The sequence below is a fragment of the Myotis lucifugus genome, unplaced genomic scaffold (genome assembly GCF_000147115.1).
Source record: "Myotis lucifugus unplaced genomic scaffold, Myoluc2.0 scaffold_279, whole genome shotgun sequence".
Lineage (NCBI taxonomy): Eukaryota > Metazoa > Chordata > Mammalia > Chiroptera > Vespertilionidae > Myotis > Myotis lucifugus.
The window spans coordinates 1,078,257-1,101,578 of NW_005871327.1; the positions used below are offsets into that span (position 1 = coordinate 1,078,257).

The 23,322-nt window shown below is 42.8% G+C and overlaps 1 protein-coding gene across 1 annotated transcript in view; it reads right to left on the reverse strand.

Annotated features, from left to right (window-relative positions):
* The window catches only part of NME7 (NME/NM23 family member 7), a 109,382-nt gene that overhangs the window by 55,787 nt on the left and 30,273 nt on the right, over positions 1-23,322 (reverse strand). Inside the window, exons 5-8 of the mRNA XM_023763270.1 lie at positions 21,983-22,033; positions 18,346-18,553; positions 14,044-14,153; positions 774-834 (exon numbers count right to left, since the gene is read on the reverse strand). Coding sequence (XP_023619038.1) covers positions 774-834; positions 14,044-14,153; positions 18,346-18,553; positions 21,983-22,033 — 430 coding nt within the window. The remainder of the gene's footprint in view (positions 1-773; positions 835-14,043; positions 14,154-18,345; positions 18,554-21,982; positions 22,034-23,322) is intronic.

Here is a 23,322-nt window from a genome sequence, read left to right on the forward strand (position 1 = left end):
CGGTGCTGCTTCTTCAGTGGATGGTTTCCTAGATGTGTGTTGGGCAGTCTGCCAGCCACCGAGGGGCTGAAAGGCACTGGCTCTGTGAAGGTGCCGGAGGGGAAAGCCAGAAACCAGCACAAGGCCCTGGTTAGGAGAAATCTGAAATGATCTCTTCCCATACTCCCCTCTGAGTCACAGATCCAGACAACAGAAAAGTCACTATAACTACTTGGCTTAATTCTATCTTTTGTTTGTAAAAACTAAATGCTTTGTTTCAGCCCATATTTGCCAGCAAAGTTCCAAGAACTGCATAAACCTACTGTACCAGCTTCAATTAGGTGCACAACTTGACTGTTAGTTCTCTCAGTGAAAGATTTGATGTGTAAAATAATTTCAAAAACATTTTTATTATAAGACTAGGGGCCCGGTGCACAAAATTCATGCACAGATAGGGTCCCTAGACCTGGACGGCAATCAGGGCTGATCAAGGCCTTCCGGCTGCCGGTCAGGGCCTCCCTTCATTGGCTGCCAGCCAGGGCCTTCCTTCATTCCACACCGCCCCCTGGTGGTCAACGCAGATCATAGCGAGCGATAGAACTCCTGGTCTCCTGGTCGAACTCCCAAGGGGACAATTTGCATATTAGGCTTTTATATATATATAGATTACCAAGTTCAGTAACTCTATTTTTTTGTGTATTTTAATGCAGAGAAAATTCAATGTAAAACATCTTAAAACTTATGTAGAAAAAAACAATTTCTACATAGGTTGTCACTCATTGCAAACTACGTACCATCTGCATAGCTGAGATCTCAAAGCCTGCGTCTCGGAACACACGCATGAAAAATGCAAAACTTCTCAGGCATTTCGGCTGCTTAGAAATACAAATTTTCTGCATCAAGTTACTTTCCTTTGCTTACACTCTCTATGAGGAAATCACATTTCCCAAGGGACACTAAGTCCCTGAGACAGCTTCCTATGGTCATTCCATCCACCGGGAACCCAGTCCCCGAGACAGCACCTATGACTATTCCATCCACTGAGAAGTCATTTTCACAGGGGAACCCAGTCCCTGAGACAGCACCTATGGCTATTCCATCCACTGAGAAGTCATTTCCACAGGGGAACCCAGTCGCTGAGACAGCCTCCTACGGTCATTCGATCCACAAGGAGGCCCAGTCCCTGAGACAGCCCACTATGGCCACTTGATCCACTGGGAATTAAGGGCTCCAGGAACATCAGGGATGACCCTGAAGACGAAAACACTTCTAAGATACTATTTTGCTCTAGGGCCCATGAAGTCCAGTGATGTCCAGAACATGAAAATCAAACCACTAAAACTCATACTACAAGAAAATGAAATTCCCAAGTATTAGATACACAGAAAGGTCAGAGGAGAAACATCAGATTAAAACTGAAGAGGCATGCCCTAACCAGTTTGGCTAAGTGGATAGAGCGTCAGCCTGCAGACTGAAGGGTCCCAGGTTCGATTCCGGTCAAGGGCATGTACCTTGGTTGCGGGCACATCCCCAGTAGGGGGCGTGCAGGAGGCAGCTGATCAATGTTTCTCTCTCATCGATGTTTCTAACTATCTCTCTCCCTTTCTCTCTGTAAAAAATCAATAAAATATATTTTTTAAAAAAACAAAAACAAAAAAAAAATGAAAAGGCAGCAGAAGCTCCACACGAATCTGGGAAAATGAGCATATCCTCACAACTGTAAGATGTCAAAAAGAAAAACAGCTGAAAATAGAAATGTAACCAAAATGGATGAAGGCCCTGGGTGTCAGCAGGAGGAATTTGTATAATGGGGTCTATGAACGCTGCAAGGCTGGGACTGATTTTCAGATTTCATTCACTTTCTATAAAAATATTCTAAGTTTCTTTATTTTTCAAGTCAACTAAAATTGTCTGTCTCACATACATTCACACACACCCATTCTCACACTCACACATACCAACTCACACTCACATTCACACACACACTCTCACACCCATTTTTATACTCACACATCCACTCGCACTCATACATACCCACTAACACTCACACACACCTTCTCATACACACACCCATTCTCACACTCACACACACCCATTCTCACACTAACACCAACTTACACTCACACATGCCCACTCTCATACACATTCTTACACTCACACACACCCACTCACACTCATACACACCCACTAACATCCACACACACATTCTCATACTCATATACACACCCATTCTCACACTCACACACACCCACTCTCACACACATTCTTACACTCACATACACATTCTCATACTCATACAAACACATTCTCTCTCTCTCTCTCTCTCTCTCACACACACACACACACACACACACACACATATACATACTCACACACATACATTCTCATACTCACACACACTCACCATATTCTGGGTCATCTGGGTGCTCACCCAGTCATCCCAAATCACCAATAAGTACCAGTGTCTGGATGGGCATCTTATCTAGGTTACTGTTACTGCAGCTATTTTCCTTGTAGAAGGCTGAGGGATAAAAAAAATAAAATAAAAAAACGATGCCATCTATTTTCCAAATGACACATTGGTATCACGTGAAGGCCAAATGACATCATAGCACACTGTACAAACAAAGGTTGTGTGGAAGTCTGAGCATGTAACAGGCTCATGTCAAACTCTGAACAGTCTGTACCATATCCACATAGACCTTCATGATTTAGTTTTGGCAAACATCTATATATATATAATAAAACCCTAGTATGCAAATTGACCAAATGGCAGAATGATTGGTTGCTATGATGCGCACCGACCACCAGGGAGCAGACGCTCAATGCAGGAGCTGCCCCTGGTGGTCAGTGCTCTCCCACAGGGGGAGCATTTCTCAGACGGAAGCCGGGTTCATGGCTGGCAAGTGCAGCAGTGGTGGCGGGAGCCTCTCCTGCCTCCATGGCAGCAGTCAGACATCTCCCAAGGGGTCCTGGACTGGGAGAGGGTGCAGGCTGGACTGAGGGACATCACCCACCCCCATGCATGAATGTCGTGCACTGGGCCTCTAGTCTATATATATAAAAGTCACGTGACTGGAATGATAGAACCAAAACGACCAGAATGATGAGTCGCTATAACACGCACTGCAGCAGCCAACCAGCCCGATCAGGGCCTCAACCGGCCCCCCCAACCTCCTGCGGCCCATCCCCCTGGCCGGCCCAGCCTTGATCAGCCCCCCCACCCGGATCAGGGGCAGGGCTGGCCGGACAACTTCCTGTGTCCCCTTCCCTGGCTGGCTCTGCTCCAATTGGGGCGGACTGGCCAGACCCCACCAGTGCATGAATTCATGCACTGGGCCTCTAGTCACATTATAAATTTTATCCATTATATAGCTTTGTTTGGACCGAATTTATAAAATTGTTTTAAACAGTTGTACATGAAAAAGTTTATATTTAGCTTTTATTTGGACATATTTAAGTTGCATTGTAAGTAAAATAATTTATGTTAACACTGGGAATACATTTTTCCTTCAAGAGGAAACCCTGCCTGGTGTGGCTCAGTGTTGAGCATTGACCTATGAACCAGGAGGTCACTGTTCAATTCCCAGTCAGGACACATGCCCTGATTGCAGGCTCGATCCCCAGTAGGGGCATGCAGGCGGCCACCAATCAATTATTCTCTCTCATCATTGATGTTTATATCTCTCACTCCCTGTCTCTTCCTCTCTGAAATCAATAAAAATAAGTTTAATTTTTTAAAATATGTAAAAATAAAAGGAAACGCTGCCAAAAGCAATGGAGACTCCCAGAAAGCCTGAGCAGAACAACACAGGACAAAAGTGGTGTTCTAGGAAGGTTACTAAGGCAACAACGATGGGGCAGCTGATCTGAGGGAAGGAATAAAGGACAGAAGAAGAACAAAGGCTTCTGAAATGATCAACATGCCGACTGGGTTTGGGTGGCAGCAGCAGAGAAGGAAGGAGTAGAAGACGTTGCCAAGCAAATGTAACAGGATGAACCTTGACAGATTGTGAAGAGGAAGGAGGAAGGTTTTGAGTCTAAGTGACTGGCAGAATGTGGCACTTTAAAGAAAAATAAAAACAAAAACACGAGTAATGTAAACAAATGAAGGAAAAAGACACTGGATTATTTTGAACAGAGAAACAGAATTTTAGAGCAGGACACTGACGGGTACTTGAGGACAGAGCTTGGCCATTGGCTGAAGAAGATCACTGAGTGGTGAATGAATGAAGTCCCTGGGAGTTGGGGTATAGGTGCCGTCCAGAGATATAATGAGGTGCAGAGAGATTAGAGGTGGAATGATGAGACTAGATGACTACTGTTGGACAAAAAGAAGAACAAAAGCAAAAAAGAGCTTTAGTTTTAAAGTTTGGGAATTGAAGAATGAAAATAAATAGATACATAAAAGGAGACATGCAAGAGAATAAAGAAGATACAACTGTGACATGACAGTAGTATCACAGCATCAAATGGAGGGGGAGTTCTTAGAACAGAGAGACAGTTAAGACTTAACGGAGATTAAGGACGCTGGGAACTGAGATAACATATAATTTCAAGCCTCTCCCAGTGAACTTCTTTTTTTTAATCTTGGGAGACAAAATCCACTGGTCTCTTGTACTTTGAATAAATCATTCACTTGTGTATGATTTCCTAACCTCACACATTGATCATTTAGGAAATGTTAGCTCACTGTTTTGCAGTCTTCCAAATGCTGACTCACTTCATTGGGCCACACTGAAAAAATCACCCCCAATTTCATCAGCATAGTCTTCAAGCATGGGGAGCTGTCAGGCTCAAGGTGGTGAGTAGAGTTTTCCAAGATTCTAATCCTAGTGTTCATTTGGAACTTTATCATCACTTGGGTCTTTATCTTGGGCAACAACTGCTGTCAGTTGTCATGTCTTTGAAATGACAGGATTACTTCATTTTTGAAAAGAGTTAAGCTGCAAACCAGTGGAAATTTCTGGTGTGGCTACAGTCTTGCAGGTAAAAGTGGAACGCCCTAAAAAGGCTCCTTGTTGAGTTCACAACTCAAACAACGGTTCAAGTGCTTTTCGTAAAGACAAAGTTGTATTTGAGTGTGGAGCACAAGTGCCCTCGGTGTACTGCCCTTAGTTCACAAGAGTATTAGCAAGGCCTGTACTTGAGGGTCAAAAATTACTCACTTGCATTGCTGCATTGAGGACATTCTTATGTAAGAATGGCGTTTCCCTGCAGCACCTGATAGTTAAACATGCATGAACTACGAGCTTGGGGCGACTATCTTGATTAGTGCGAAGGCAGTTTCCCCTGCCACTGCCCTTGCACCATCTGTGCAAATGTCAACACATTTAAAAAGGCAAATAAATCATATGGTTCCAAACTTTCCTACTTTCCACAGCATGATATTTTCATATGACTGCACTCACATGTGGGATATAAAACTAAAAACAACAATGAACAAACAAGGCAAACAAACAAAAACTCATAGACACAGACAACAGTATAGGGATCACCAGAGGGAAGAGGGGTGGGGGTGGGTTAAGGGTAAAAGAGGTCAAATATATGGTGATGGAAGGAGATTTGACTTTGGATGGTAAACACACAGATGATGTAGCATAGAATTATACACTTGAAACCTATATAATTTAATTAACCAATGCTCCCCTCCCCCAATAAATTTAACTTTTAAGAAGGCAAATATAAACTCTTAGTGTCATTATGTACACAGATCTGACCTCAGGGATACTGCTGGTGCCTTAGCACAAATCAAGGTCTTGTTTATTTTGATAAAGAAAATGCTTTACATGATTATTTAAGAATCCTGATCTAAATATGAAAGCAGTATTGAGCCTTCTGCATTAACCAATACGAAAGGAAATCACAATCTACACCTATTGTAAGTCTGTAACCACATTAAACTACCCTGCAGAATGCACCACTGACAGAATAATTCCATTCACAGATAAACCAATAAGAAGTTCTAGTCCGAGCAGCTCTGCATTCTGCCCAGAGCAGTCAGACACAAGGCAAGGATATTGCTGTTATTTATGTGGTTACGTGTGGAGGCAGGACAGAGAGGACTTAAGAAACCCGTTCTGTATTTCGCAGCCTGAAAAGACAAACTGTCAATAACACGTCATTTACTTTGGTCTAGATAGGAGATGTTCAGGTGACTGAAGAAATGACAAATAACTATGCAAATGAAGTTAAAATGCAAAACTGCGTGCAGCGCAGCCAACAGGTTCAAGGGGCACACAAAGCGGAGGCCTGCTTCCTGGGCTGGTGTGCACACAGCTAACCTGCTCCCCTGGTTTGTTTATAGCCCCATGGATGCTCCCTGTTCTCTGTTTTGAATGTCAAATCACCTCCCCATCCCCACTTCCTGTGCCTCAGCTCACAGCCTCAGAGTCCTCACTGGGATTGTTCAAAAGCCTCTGAGTGGCCACCCTGAATCCAACCATTAACAATATCTTTCTGAAAACTCTTGCTTCTCCTGGGACTAGGAGCCCCCCTCCACCCTCTCTGATTAGAAAGGAAGTTGCCACCTGTCCTGGCGTGGCTCAGTGGTTGAGTGTCGACCTATGAACCAAGAGGTCACTGGTTCAATTCCTGTTCAGGGCACATGCCCAGGTTGTAGGCTCGATCCCAGTAGGGTATGTGCAGGAAGCACCCAATTGGTGATGTTTCTCTCTCATCGATGTTTCTCTCTATTCCTCTCTCTTCCTCTCTAAGAATCAATAAAAACATATTTTAAAAAACACGCCTCTGAGAGTGGTCACGAGGTGGGCATCCACCCAAACAGGGTCAGCCTTAGCACTCTGCTTCCGAGACCTGAGCAATTCCCCCAGGAACGGGCGTATTGTTTGCACAAGCCAACCAGAGTCCTTCCCTGGGGTTTTATCATTCATTCATTCATTCATTCATTCATTCATTTTAGCTAGAACCAGGTTGAAAAGCACTCTCCCCCCTGGGTTCATCAGTTCATTGCTGGCAGCCCTCGCCCTCTCTCATGGTGCCGGGAAAAGGGCATCTAAGAACATGATGCTGACAGGAAAGCCAGAGACCCGGGAGATTGCCCGAGGAGTTTAGAGTCCTCCCTAAGCCCAGCTCGCCCCTGCCCTTCCACCAGCCATCTGGGTACATGAGACAGGACTGGGAATTCAGGTTGGGTTTCTGTCAGGTGCACGCTGTCCTCATCCAGTCTCTGGTTTATGTGGGAGGTGATATACTGCAGCCTGAGAAAGGAAGGTTGCCGTAGGAAGGGTGGGAAAAGGGCACACATCCAAAATAAGATGTGAGCAGATTAATAAACGGTCCTCTGCTTTTCTACGTATTGTTGCCTTTTTCTTACTCCAGAAGGCCTGCGGCTCACAGCTCTCACTTGTGTTGGTGGGTCATTTGCCATCTATCTCAAGTTTGTATCCTACTGCATCTGTGTTGTCATACGCTGGCCTGTGTCTGTGCAGAGTGGAAGTGGGTTACTCACCCCAGTTTTTCCTCCAGGGCTATTTTCATAGGAATCAACTATAATTAGATTGTTGGACTCTCAGCACTTATAATCTGCCATGTAACTCCAATCATCTTTTTTTAAAAAAAATATATTTTATTGATTTTTTACAGAGAGGAAGGGAGAGAGAGAGGAAGGGAGAGAGATAGAGAGCTAGAAACATCAATAAGAGAAACATCGACCAGCTGCCTCCTGCACATCTCCTACTGGGGATGTGCCCGCAACCCAGGTACATGCCCCTGACCGGAATCGAACCTGGGACCTTTCAGTCCACAGACCAACGCTCTATCCACTGAGCCAAACCGGTTTCGGCTTGAATCATCTTTTAAAGTCTTAAAACATGAGATCGTGCTGCCTTAAGTTTTCATCTTCAAAACATTTCCTGGTAAAGTAGCATCACATGGCCTGGTCTCTGGACCCAGCTCCACCGGGATCGGTCAGCTCCTGGCTTGGAAGAAGGACAAATCCAAAGGGCAGAGCCACAGCCAAGTAGGAGGAGCTTCTGTCCTCTGCGGCTGTGCCTTCTGCAGGGGAGGGTCACAAGACACACAGAAACCAGTGCCCGGGGCTCCTCCGAGGTGGGATGGGAACTCACTATCTTTGCTACGAACTCTCTGAGATACGTTTTCTGCACGTCTAGAGCAAGTGTGGCTCTGCTCAGGGGTCGTCCCCACATGTCCTAAAATTACAGGGTCCTCTAACAGACACGGGCATGCAAAGCAGGCGAGGGGAGTGGAGCTGTCACCCAAGTTCTGCTGGAAACGTGCGGCGACCTGCTCCTCCTGGAACCCAGGGGGTTAACAGCTCTCGAGCTCAAAGGCATGCATCAAGGTGCATCCAGACATCATGCCCTGAATGGTGACGACTAAGTCCTGAAGTATAAGAAAGTGAAAAAAAGGGAAGGCAATGAAGTGTCCACCTTATTTTCAAATGAAACAACACTCTTGCCAATAAATACGGTCCCTTCAGTAATACACATACAGGGTGTCCCACAAGTCTGAGTGCAGGTTTCAGTAACTTAGAAGACACATGCTACACATATGTAGTAAAATAGTATTTGAAAGTTTCATTATATACATTTCTTTTTAAAATGTTTACCAAGACATAAACTTAAAATCAAGTATTTTTCAAAATCTAAAAAAAAGGAATATAAACTAAATTAAATAATTACACTTGCAAGTAGTATTTTTAGTTTGTAACATTTGTACTCCTAAAGTTACGAAAGCTAAAAAACTGCGTTCTGACTTTTGAGACACCTACCTTAGAAGCCACGCAGCGACCCAGGTATACCACGAAGGATCGCCATGGGAGTCCAGCGAATGCGCAGAAGTGTGTGGAGTAACACATTGTTGTTAAGGAGCTAAGTTCTGGGATGGTTTGTTATAAAGCAATAGATAGCTGATTGGAGGTTTTAAAAAAATGTGTCATGATATAATCACTACAATTACTATTATTAATAGCTAACAGCTTCTGGAACACTTACTATATAAACTGTTCTAAGTGCATCACATGTATTAACTTGTTTATGAAGTAGGTCCTGTCACCTTCATTTTGCAGATGAGGAAAACAAGGCCTTAGAGAGGCTAAGAAATTTCTCCGAGCAAGTGTCGAGCCATGGAAGGATAATCGTATCCGCACGTCACAGCCTACAATAACCCCTGCCAGGTGCTCAGGACTTTCACGGGCTGATGGCCATCCCTTTATTGTGCTCCTTCTAATTCAGACAGACGAGCATAGGGCTTGTGCTTGTAACACACATCACTAAGCTCTGAAGGAAGCCTGGGGTTCCCGAGGCTCACATCTCAGTTGCTAGGTGCTAGTGCCCGGCTGCCTAGCAACAGCTGCTTCTTTATTCCAGTCGGGTGTGGAGAGCAAGCCTGACTCCTGAAGATAACAGACAGGGCGACCTCTCAATGCTTTGTCATGGACCGAACCCCACTAATCAGAAAGGCCCAGAGTGGAGCCTGGACTAACCCTAGTCAGTCCTCCTTCACACAGTGACACTGGATTCAAACAGTCAGTCTGTCACGCATCCTCCAAGTGTCTCCAGGGAGACATCTGACAAGACCAACTTTATACATGAAGGACTTCGTGACTGAGAGCTTGAGACACTCTAACATAACATCAGAAGCGCATGCTTAGAACATGCGTGTTTATGCTATGTAATTTATACATCAGTAAGGTTAAGTAAAAACATTTGAAAGAAAGGAGAATAGACATTCTCACATTAATAACTTGGAAGATGGGAGGAGATTCCAGTGGCTGTTTTAAACATTCTAAAATCTTTGTCTTAGAAAAAAAATCTGAGAGAGTGAGCAAGTTCACAGTTTATTAAACAATTCAGAGTTAGGTACACATGCTAAAATTTAGGCAGGGCCAATTAAAAATGCACAGTATGGCAAAGGCTAATAAACTTTCTGTGAAGGGTCAGGTAGTTCATAGTTTAGGCTTTGCAGGCCATTCTGACTCTGTCGCATCTTATAAAGCCCCTTCCTGTTTACTGTTTCAGATAGAACACAAAACAACCACAAAACTACGCAACTGTGACATGCTAAGCAAAACTGGGCCCACTCCAAGAGTCTTTATTGAAACTGAGTTAGATTTACGATGTTTAAATCCAATCTCTTTACACCAAAAAGTTCACACCTCTCCCACAGTATTCCAGAGGCTAAATTATGTGAGGAAAATCATCTATAGAAAAGGTGGGAGTGTAATCATTTTAATCATCTCAAATCCAGGGGGTTCCACAGGGTGGATGTGTTTCTCGGGCTCTTGGTCTATTGAGCATCAGAATGATCATTCAGGAAAGTGAGTCTCTGAACGAGGCTCTGAGTAAGAAGAGCTGACTGATAAAAGTCAGAAACTTGATAAACACAACCTGCTGAGAACGGTCCTCCTGCTCAATTAGCCTATCAGAGAGGATTCTGGTGTTACATTTACAAACTGGCCAATATTCGACTAAATAATGTGCTTCTTAATAAGGGAATTGCAGACAGACAATATGTCTTTTTAGAAATAAAATCTAAAATTACTTTCCAACAGCCTCCATGAAAATAGATTTTTTACAGCCAAAACATAACATTAAGATACAGAACACAATTATCTTTTATAAGAATTTTCTACACAATTTCACAGAGTAAGAGAACACCTGGGTTTAAAGACTAAAGGAAACTGAATTTCAGAAAGGACAATGTCATGAACAACGCAGTCAAACTGTTTACTGCATAAATCTGCTAAAGAAAAAATTTCCGACAGAATTCGGGCTCTCATACTTCAAAAGGCTAACGTGGGGGCCATGGCAAGTGTAGAGGCCGCTCTCCCGACTCGCCACCTCCTCGTGCCCAGTACCAGCCTCACGGGCCCTCAGGGCAGGTAATGGAGGACGCTGCCAGTCAGCCAGGCAGAAGCAATGACCGCTTCCCGGACTTCCCTCACACCAGACTTTAACTGAGGACAGCGCTTAGTTCCTTAAACAATGAGATGGATTTTCTTTCTTTCTGTGGGTGACAGTTGTGGATGTTGGATTTTGTTAGCATTTTAAGCCACTGCATTGTTACGAAGGAGTTACTAGTAGGAGTCATGGCAGCGGTAGAGGAGTACTCATCACAGTAAGAATGTCCAACACTGACGCAGCACTCAGCTCAGCTGGGCACTGGACCTGGGACAGTCCTTATAGTTAATTAATGTTAGTTATTAACTATTACATTTAATGCATAGTTACTCTGCGAAGAAGGGAAACTGCTAATCTCACTTCACAGATGAGGACATAAGGTGGAAAGAGATTAACCTAAGTCAGTTACCTAACAGCCCATGGAGAATTAGTGGAGCCAGGATTCAAGCCTGTGGAGCCTGATTTCAGGGTAAAATTAACTTATTTTATCAATGGAATTGAACTAACTACATATAAGTAATACTGAGGACATCAAAACAAACGCACTGCATCATCTTGAAGTTAAAAAAGAATACGAAAATATTCGCCTTATTTTTCTTCCTTTTTAAAATCTGAGTCCTCCAAATGACAAAATATATTTCAATCGACATAGATAACAAGGCCGCGAATGCCACCATCTAGTCCACAAACCACGCTCTGTATGCTCTGTATTTTCCCTAGCTCTCTCAGAAGTGAGAAGCCAACCACTGAATCCATACAGATTAACCACAGGACTAAGAACTAAGGCGCCTACATCCGCATGACTTTATTATTTGTGCTAAGAAATTCCTAGCCACGAAGATAAGGCTGTAAATCAGTAAATGACTTCATTGTACGTGTCAGGAACTTCCTCAAAGTCCGTTTACACCAACAATAGACTACTCCAATGATCCCCTTTTCACAATATCCTCTCAACTTGGCAAACAACTCACTTATCAAACAACCGGGTACTTAGAAGACTTGGGTAAGATCCCTGCCGCACTGTGTCCCCGAATCCTAAACTGGGATCTCACGAACTCTGCCCAGTTTCCGTCAGATCTCCGCACTCACAGGCCACCTTCAATCTCTCCAGGTGGACCTGGAACCCCACAAAGTCCGCCCAGGACCTCTCCCTGGGGCGTCTCCTGGGGCTCCGCCCAGGTGTGCTCTCTTTACTGGAACAGCAGTAAACTGCGCTTTGCTTGGTCAGCAGGCTATCCTGGCCTTTGGGGGAGCTGGTGGTCAGCCTCTGGGAACAATCCTACCTCTTTTCAGCTGCTCTCTTATCCACAACTTTTTCTTTAACCTCTTTTCCTCTCAGATCCACACTAGACCCCGGATGAAATTAAATATGCCAGGAAATGGGATCATTATAGAAAAAGATAAACATAAACCAGCCATTGAAAGGGGGCCAAGTGAATCTGATAATAAATTCAATATGAAACTTTAAACTGTATTTTATTGTAGCCACAGTTTATTAACTCTAAGCTAAATTGGGTTAATTACACATTTCAAACTAGTCTTAAAGCATCCCTATAATTGAGGTTTAGTAATAAAAGGGGGGAAAAAAACACCTTGAAATGCCAAAGTTTAAACTGTTTTGCCACTTGATTAAATTTTACAAAATTTCCTTTTACTTTAACTCATTTACCTCAAATATGTATCAAATATGAATATATGAAATATAGTTAATCTTTAAAAAACAGCTGACTAAAAATGATTTAAACCTGTGTAAATATAAAATTAGTCATGTGACATCATCTTTCAATTATATAATCATTTTAAATAGATTTGTTATATTTATCTATGCAATTATTAAGAGCTATAACTAGTATTCTATTTTATTTCTCTTTCCATGCATCACATTTTTCCTTAGAAAAAATAAAATCAGATAAAGATCAAAATGAATGTATTAAGATGCCAAAGATAAGCTTTTTATAAAGTTGAGGCCTTTAAACAGGAACTTGGCTCATCACATTAGAATGTGTCTGTATATTGATTGATTGATTGATTGTGTGTGTGTGTGTGTGTGTCCATGCCCAGATAAGAAAAGTGAGGGTAACATAAAATTCCCATTTTCTTCATAGACTGTCAACCCCAGCCATTTCAAATGTTACTGCTATACCATGTGATGCTCTGCCGTGACTGCTGCAGAGCAGTGGGTGTAGAGGAAGAACCCAGAGGTGACAGGAGACCAGTGTCTGCATCCTGGCTTCCCTACTAAACTGGGAAATGACTTATTCACATAGAGCCTCATGTACCTGGGAAAGAATGACAAACCCACCTATTTGACATGATTGCTGAGATTAAAAGAGATAGTGTACAGGTGTTCAGTCTGCTACCTGGCACATAGTGGTAAGTTCTCCATAAATTTTTATTACCCATCATGCATGTTGCTCCCCTCTAATTATGGTCCCAAGGATCTGCCTATAGACCTATATCTTGAACATGTTCATTACATTCACATGTGTCAGTTACACACATATACATACATATGCAGAATAAAAAGATTTGGAGGAAATATCAAAATGTGAACAATGATTCTCTCAGGATAATGAAAAACAAGTAACTTAATTTTTTTTTTATATTTTCTGTGTACCTGAATTATTTTAATACTAAGAAAAAATTAATCCATTCAATTATGTTTATTATTTAGTACTAAAGGCCCGGTGCATGAATTTGCGCACCAGTGGGGTCCCTGGTGCTGACATCCCCCGAGGGGTCCCGAATTGTGAGAGGGCACAGGCCAGGCCGAGGGACCCCACCAGTGCATGATAGGGGGCCGGGGAGGGACGTGGGAGGTTGGCCAGCCAGGGAGGGACCGACGGAGGGCTCCTGGGCATGTCTGGCCTGTCTCACTCGGTCCGATCGGCCAGATCCCAGCAGCAAGCTAACCTACTGGTTGGAGTGTCTGCCCCCTGGTGGTCAGTGGGCATCATGGGAGCAGTTGAGTGGCCTTAGCATATCATTAGCATATTATGCTTTGATTGGTTGAACAGCCGACCAGACAACTGGACACTTAGCATATTAGGCTTTTATTATATAGGATATTCTAGTTTTTTCAGGATGATTTTTAAATTACATCCCACTTCATTTCCAAAAGGATTTGCTCATAAGTTCCTATGAACACAATGAATTGGACATGTTGTACTTGACACAGCACTTACCTTCACTGATGGCATGGGGCTTAATAATGCAACAGGTACAATTGGTAAATTTAGCAGAGTTTGCTGGTCCACAGACTCCACTTGAAGGAAAAAATAACTCCATTTCCTAGAAATAGAGAGAAATGACTTTGACGTGTAAAATGGAGATCAAGAATCAGAACTATTGTTAGTTAAAACTAAATACTCACTATAGTCCTGTGATAAAACTAAATTAAATGAACAATATTTTGTAGCTAGATTCAGGCAGTGTTTTCTTAAAATGTGTTTTTATCAATTTCAGAGAGAGGAAACGAGAAGGGGAGAGAGAAACATCAATGACGAAAGAGAATCATGGATCTGCTGCCTCCTGAATGCCCCCTACTGGGGATTGAGCCCACAACCAAGGGATGTGCCCCAATAGGGAATTGGACCATGACCTCCTGGTTCATGGGTTGACCAACCACTGAGCACATCGGCCAGGCCAGGCTGTGTTGTTTTACACGTGGTTCACTGAAACAACAACCCAGCCCTGTGAACTAGTCGAAGATGGTCACACTCATCAGTACCATTAATTATTTAAACACACTTCCCTATCTCTAAGCTTTTACCACTATTAATCCAAGCTAACATTTGCAAGAGCACACTTTTACTAATTCAGAGACTTCACAGAAAGTAAAGTTACACAAAAAATTTTCATATTACTTTGTGATCTGAGTTGCTTAAATATTTCTCATAAAGCTCCTCTCCTGTTAGCCTTTACTTTTCCCTAAACTGACCAGTAAGGAAGGACAAAGATATATAACTTTCTCCTCTAAATAAAATTCAGACTCAATTTGACAAGCTTTAAGTATACTGCGTTTATACTATATTTTATTTAACAAATTGTAAAGCATATAGTTGCACTTTTTCATAAATTTCACCTTGATAAGATCCTATGGTAACCTCACTAAGGCATTCAACTAATCTACATTCATATCTTTAATTATAAAAATAAATGGTTGCCAGTTAAAAGTTTCTCCCAAACTTTTACATAGTAATTTATATAAATACTAGAGGCCCGATGCACAAAATTAGTGCACAGGTAAGGTCCCTAGGCCTGGCCAGCAATCAGGGCCAATCTGTGGGGCGACTGGTGGGGCGATAGGGGCCCCTGCTCGCATCCTCCTTGGCCTGCACCACCCACTCACTGGTCCCACCCCCTGCTGCAGTCCTGCTCTTGTCAGGCCATTGGGGCCGGCAGCACCTCCACTGCCGCCCGCTGCCAGCACTGCGTCACCAACGCCCGCCATGTTCCACGCCACCACCTGGTGGTCAGCCACATCTAATTCCTGGTCAGTCGAACTCCCACCCGTGGGGACAATTTGCATATTAGCCTTTTATTATATAGGACTAGAGGCCCAGTGCGCGAATTTGTGCACAGGTGGGGTCCCTCAGTCTGGATAGTGATCAGGGCCCATTGGGGCAGGACCAGCTGGAGGGAGGGACTGCAGAAGGTTGGCCAGCCTGGGGGAGGGGCTGTGGGAGGTTGGCCGGCTGGCCCCGCCCCCGATCGGGGCCCATTGGGGCTGGGCTGGCTGGGGGGAGGGGTTGCAGGAAGTTGGCTGCAGGAGCGCATTGACCACCATGGGGCAGCTCCTGCATTGAGCGTCTGCCCCCTGGTGGTCAGTGCGCATCATAGCGACTGGTTGACTGGTCATTCCTGTCATTCTGATCGTTCGGTCATAACTGTCACTTAGGCTTTTATACAGTGTGTGTGTGTGTGTGTGTGTGTGTGTGTGTGTGTGTGTGTGTGTGTATATAATTTTTGTAAATGCTCCAGATTAAAACATTGAAAAATACCAAACTTTCTCTCTATATACTCTCCTAATATCAAATAAAAACCCTTTTATCAGAAAATAATCCAATATGAAGTGGCATGAACAATGCACCCTTATTTACAAATATGAGAAAAACCTCAAACATAATCTTCAAAAGGGACCTTTTAAGTAAATCATGTTATTTCCATGCCAAGAGAATATTCTGCAGCCATTAAAATGTACTCTTTTGACAGTAATCTAGTGACATGGAAAAATTTTATGGTATAATATTAAGTGAAAAAAGTAATTAAGTTAAAACCATGTAAAATGGTGTTTACTTTGCAGGTTACATAAATGACCAAGGAAATGAGCTGGAAGAATCCTATATAATAAAAGCCTAATATGCTAGGTGTCCATTAGTCCAGTCATCCATTCAACCAATCGAAGCATAATATGCTAATGACATGCTAAGGCCACTCAACTGCTTGCTGTGACGTGCACTGACCACACAGGGGGCAGACAGTTGACCGGTTGACCAGTCGCTATGACATGCACTGACCACCAGGGGCAGATGCTCCAACTGGTAGGTTAGCTTGCTGCTGGGGTCCGGCCAATCAGGACTGAGTGAGACAAGCTGGACATGTCCTGGGGCCCTCCCACGGTACCCCCCTGGCTGGCCAACCTCCTGTGACCCTCAATGGCCCCAATTGTGTACTGGTGGGGTCCCTCAGCCTGGCCTGTACCCTCTTGCAATCTGGGACCCCTTGGGGGATGTCAGAGAGCCGGTTTCGGCCCGATCCTGCAGGCCAGGTCAAGGGACCCCACTGGTGCATGAATTTGTGCACTGGGCCTCTAGTATGCCATAAATAGGTAAACTGTAAATGCTGCTGACAGAATTATTGATGACAAAATTTCTTTTCTCTAGTTCCTATGACTTCCACATTCTAAAAGATGGTGAGTAGGCTACTACTTCAGCACACGCAGTGGAGGGGGTGGTCAAGCATGTGGCCCAGGTACCTAAACTCACTGAGTCTGCTTCTGCAACAGTAAATTAGGATGACAAGCAACTGCACAGGATGTCTGAGATTTAAATGAGACACTCCACTGCCTGGAACTATGCCTGTGATACACACAGTGAGCCTTGATAAACATTAGGTTTGTTATCAATTCCAAAACTTTTAAAACACCTGTGATCTAGATCCTTGAGGTATGAAGATAAATTAGACATCTTTAAGAATTCCCAGTCTAGTAGGAGGCTAAATATAGAATCAGAGGGATGTGGTGGGCATGAAGCAAGCATCAAGAAAGGGTGCCGTGCATAGAATCAGGGAAGTGGTAACAGGTAAGCAGTGTTGTTACTGTTTTTCTTAAGTTTTGTTGAGATATAACTAACATACATTAAGGCCAACAGTCTTGTATTCCTGGGGTCTACAGGACCACATGACACTTCTGTGACCTCATCTTCCCCTCCTCCCTCCCCCCATCCAACCACACTGCCCTCTTTGCTGTAGGCAGAATCAGTCAGGCCGAAGGCCATTCTAGGAGTAGCAAGATGGTCATACACCTGGGACACAGTAAGGGGGAGACTGGTGAGAGGTTAAGTGTAGAGAGAGGCAGGGGCCAGGTTGGGGGAGCTTTGGACGCTATTCCACAAGAGGCAAAAGTTCATGGAAGGGTTTGCAATAGTTCAATTGTTAATACAATTTGTTTTTAAGAAGGTCCCCCTTGGCACAGTTAATTTTACTTGGGCAGGATAAAATTTTCATAAACTGATTAACAGGAGAAAGAAAAAAATCAGGTGGTATCTGCAGTAGCCCAGAAAATATAATGGTGATTTGACCACAGTGGTCAGATTCAAGGTCTCGTTTGAAAGGCCAGCTGAGGGAATTTACTAATAAACTTGTAAGAAAAGTCAATTATTATAAAACTGTCTAATATTACTTAACTGCAAACATGACCAGACTAAAAACCATCTTAAATGAACTGAGAAATGTCTCATGATGCCAAGAATAAATTTGCACTTTGTTAATTCAATGTCAGTGTAAACCCAGTGTAATACCTTATTTGTGTGAATTTAAAACAAGGAATGATGCAGGAAAACTTTTTCATAAACACTAGGTAGATAGAGGAAAGAAAAAGATGTTAAACTTGGAAAGAGAGTGCTAGGAGCCCAGGACAGAACATATCCAATGATGCCTTCTTTTAGAATATTAACTGTCTGTAAACTGGTATTCCTACATAAACTCTGTCATTTAAACATTGATGAGCCTTAGTAAGTTCAGTCTTTGGAACAAGAAAAGGGATACATATTTTAAACTTACCTTGGCCATAACCAGATTACCAGCTCCCGGGGGAGATGTATCATTGAAACACTGTTTAATCCCAGGCAAAAGGTTAAGGTTTTCTCTACTACGAGATCAGCTGTATCAATCCACCCTCCATCAGCAGCAATGGAAATGCTAAACGTTGACATCAAACAGTTCCCAAAACCAAAACTGAGTGACAGTATCTGAAACACCTTACTCGGGCCGCACAGGCGAAGGAGTCGGGGCCATGAGCTGCATTTCTGATGCCGTCGGCTCCAAAGAGGGCTCGGATGCTTCCGGGCGCATCGGCACGCGCCACCACAGAGTTGGCAGGTCCGAGAAGTCTCTTCCATTCACATATAGCATCATCTTTTAAAATCTCCATGGCAATAACAGGACCACTTGTAATAAACTGGATCAGCTCACTAGGAAACAGGTGAAAGATGGGTTTGCTTCATTGTTCTGTCAGACTAGGCATCTCTCTTCACAACAAGGATACATTACAATTTGAGTATTTCAACAAATACATGGACATTATGATCTCAGAACTATTGGATATAGTGGATTTTATGTGGACAAGGTGCATTTTTCATAAATCAAGTGTCTTGCAGTGGCCTGAATTGCCAGTGTTATCAAAGCAATTACTGTGAGCAGAAAAATCACTGTTTCATTGGACTGAGACTATTTCACTGCCTTAAAATGCATCCTGTTGATCTATGCTTCAATCAATAAGCATTAAGTTTGTCTAGTTATAAAAAAAAATCAATAGGCCTTTAAGAAATACCCTTTTATTAGCATAAAAGCTGCTGTGACTTATTCCTATCTTCAATTTCAAAGCTACACATACACCGAGTCAGACAGTACCCCAAGATATGAGAAACAAAACCTCATTTTTAAACTTTTATTTGTGTACAAGGCAACAATGACAAGTTTAACTGTGAGATAAGGGACACCGTTCCTCCTACTGTGCTTAGCGGGGACAGTCTACTTTTTAAAGAAAGCCCATGCTTCTCTCTCATCTAAGCCAAGAGCGGCCGGGACCTCCTGGAGAGAGGAGCAGGGCACCACAGCCCTTCTGTGCCTTTAACTCTTGACTGTTGCACACACTTCCTGCCCTGGTGAACCATGTTCCATGAGCCAACCCTCTTCAGTACTGACTTCTTAAATCATTTCATGCTGCCTGGCTGGTGTGGCTCAGGGGTTGTGCATCAACCTATGAACCAGGAGGTCAAGGTTCGATTCCCCATAGGGGCATATGCCTGGGTCATGGGCTCGAACCCCAGTGTCGGGCATGCAGGAGGAGGAAGCCGATCAATGATTCTCTCTCATCATTGATTTTTCTATCTCTCTCTCCCTCTCTGAAATCAATAAAAATATATTTTCAAAAATCATTTCATGTTGAATATTTCTAAGAAATAACACGTACGCAGGAGTATTCATATCCTCCATCCTAAAAGGCCTACATGACCTCCTCAGACATATTCTACTAGGCTTAGGTGCCAAAATAATTAGACTTAAGGAATCTAATAATTAGACTTAAGGAGTCAAGGGAAGAAATAAGCATTTAATGATCATCTACTACAAATCAGAATAGGCTGTAACAGAAGCTTCCCTTAAGAAACCTATAATCTAATGTCCTAGTAGCACAGTTCTCTGAGCACAGAGCAGAATGAGCCGCAGGATGAGCATGGCAGGTGAACGCAGGAACAGCATGTCTGCTCATGAACAATGGTGCTTCGTGGCACTGCCTCCGTGACTGCAGCTACGTCTTTTGTTATGTATTTCTCAATACAACACAAAAACTAGTTAATTCATACATGTGATAAAATTTACCACATACTAATTACATGTAAGACATTACATCAGGAGCTGCAATATAATGCTATAAACGTATACAAAGAGTATAATAAAGAGTAACTTCTAAGATAATTATATGTTCCTATTCTAACAAGGTTCAGGAACATTTTAGAATGCCTGATTTAAAACAATGTATAACATAATACATTTCTTATATCAAGCTTTTTTTAAAAACCACTATTCTGTGTAGGGTACCAAATGGCACGCCTATCATAGCAGCTTGGCTAACATCTTTCTTCATTAGAAATACAAGTGCTCCTTTATCAATCTACACTAATAAAAGAGAAACATGCAAATTAACCATCACTCTGTCACTCCACCACTCCGCTACACCCACCAGCCAATCAGAGTGACTATGCAAATTAACCAAAGATGGCAGTTAATTTGCATATGCAGGCGCAGAGCAAAGACTGAAGATGACTGAAGATGGCGGAGGCCACGGAGCTGGAGCGAGCAGGAGGCTTGGGTTGCTCCTGGCGATGGAGGAAGCCAAGCTTCCCACAGGCCCTGTACTCTGCTCAAGGAGGGGCAGGGGGCCTGGGCTCCACTCAAGGAGTGGCTGGGGGCCTGGGTCGCCAGGGGCCTGGATCGCCGGGGGCCTGGGTCGTCGGGGGGAACCCAGGCTTCCAGTCTGCCCTGGGCACCGCTGGAGGAGCTGGAAAAAAAAAAAAAGGAGGGGCTGGGAGCAGCAGGAGTGGAGAAGCCAAGCCTTGTTGCTGTGGCAGGACCAAAGGCCTGGGTCCCAGGTGCCGGAGGAAAACCGGTGCCGGCAGCCAGGGGAAGGAAGACCTATTGCACGAATCTTCATGCAACGGGCCACTAGTAGTAATATAAGATGCACAATGTTCAGCTAAATTTCAAAACAAACCAAGTCCTGGCCTGCGTATCTGGATAGTTAGAGCTTCGGCCCTCTCACCGAAGGGTCACAGGTTCAATCCCTGGCATCCCTGGCCATAGTTGGCACCCAATCAATGTTTCTCTCTCACATCAATGTTTCTCTTTCTCTCTCCCTCCCTCTCTCCCAACTCTTTAAAAAAATATCAATGGGCCCTAACCAGTTTGGCTCAGTGGATAGAGTGTCGTCCTGTAGACTGAAGGGTCCCAGGTTCGATTCTGGTCAAGGGCATGTACCTTGGTTGTGGGCACATCCCAGTAGGGGGTTGCAGGAGGCAGCTGATTGATGTTTCTAACTCTCTATCCCTCTCCCTTCCTCTCTGTAAAAAATCAAGAAAATATATATTTAAAAAAAAAATCAATGGAAAAAATATCCTTGGGTGAGGATTAACAAAACAATAAAATATAAAATAAAAGCAACCAAAATATTTAAGACATAGATTCAGTTTCTAACATATATTTGTTGCTATGTTTCAAGAACAAAATGTATATAACATTATTTAAAATGTAAGGATTCTAATAACATTTATACATATGAGAATGCCAAAATAAGAGTTTAAAAGCACAGCAGAAATAAATATTAGACATAAAATATAATTATCACTCCATGTTAAATCTACTAAAATCTAAAAAGAAAGTGATGCTCCTTATAATTTAAACAAATAATCTTATTTGCTTCTTATTCAAGTTTAAGATATTTAATGATGAGATAAGAAAAGGACAGAAAAACCAATTTTTAGAAAATAATTCTTTGCAGCCCAATTGGCATGGCTCAGTGGTTGAGCATTGACCTATGAACCAGTAGGTCATGGTTCGATTCCTGGTCAGGGCACATGCTCAGGTTGCAGGCTCAATCCCCAATAGGGGGCATGCAGGAGGCAGCTGATCAGTGATTCTCTCTCATCATTGATGTTTCTATCTCTCCCTTCTTCTATGAAATCAACAAAAAAAATATTTTAAAAAAATAAATACTTCTTTGTGGTTGCAAGATGTTGCTGGGGTCCTTTTTGACAGATTATCCTCATATAACAAAACTTTTAATTGTAAAACTATGACTCTCGTTTTCCAGAATATTCTCCATTAGCCTCCAATTCAGTACCTACTTAAAAAAGGGCTTTGAGTGATGGTCTATATGAAAATCTGCTGCTTCTTTCCTATAAAATAATAAAAATGACAACAGTTAGCAATTACATAAGAGAATTATTTTAGCTTACATTAATAAAATAAAAATAAAACCCTCTATTGATTTGATCTGAATGTGAATTATTTAACCAAATATTCTGCTCAAATACCCCCTCCTTTCCATTTTTTGCTTATGCCATATTACCAACTTCAAAAAAAATTCTAGAGTGTAAGGGGAAGAATTCACAAAACTGAAATGGATATATGTATTGCGGTCTACAATGAGGTAACACTGCATGCCAGAAAAACTCATTAATGTGGTTTTTAGAAGAGTCAGCAGCAAGACTACAAAACAACTAATTCTATCTTTCAACACAACTGAACTACTAAAAGAGAAAAACACACAATCATAATCTTTAATATCAATGAAAAGAAGAAAAATCTTAATAAACTACTAAAACTGTTTCATTATTTTTTCCTACATGTCCCTGGCCCAGCAGTTATCTCCTTTCAAAATCTAAAATGGAAACCACGATGAGAGTTCATGAATTTTCCCATCATTCTTATCTCATTCTTCCTTAAAATGTTTCAATGGAAGAGATACTAACAAGTGTATCACCACCTAGAGAAGAGCTGCTGTGTTTCATTCAGGAACGCACCAGTCTATCAGAGGATCTAACCACTGATTCTTCCATGAAGTATTTACTGAGTGCCTACCTCAACTGAAGCCTTGATCCAAGAACTAGAAAGACCAAGTAGTATGAAACTCGTCTGCTGCCTTTAAGATACTATGCTAATGGAGGGACTGACGCTGGAGCCAGTAAGTTCAGAGAAGACTGAAGTATTGGCAGATCCTCCCATGGGTCTCTGGTGCACCTAGCATGTCTCACTGGATAAGTTAGGAATGCGAGGCCCTGACTGCTCTTTATCCCGCCACTTCTCAGAGTCCTGTTCATGGTGATTATCTTTGAGGGATGAGGTCATGTCTCTCTTCAGTACAAAGAGCAGGCTTGTTTACTGCTTCTGATGAAACAGTGGTAACCCAAGTTCAATGCTCCACACTGCAATGCAATCAATTGTGCATACAACACCCACCAGGGCCCATATCACATTATTTCCATGGCCCTGGAGGAGGCAAGAGGAACCAACACAAACATGACGTCCGTGCTGCTTGCTGTACCCCAACAAGGTCCTCTGTCTTTGACCCAGACGTCTCCTGCCTTCTGCAGCACCCATGAAAGAGTAACAGTCTATCTCATTAGCTTCTGAGTTGGGTAAAGGCCAAGACTCGACAGTAGTGTTAATAGACATGCGTGAGATG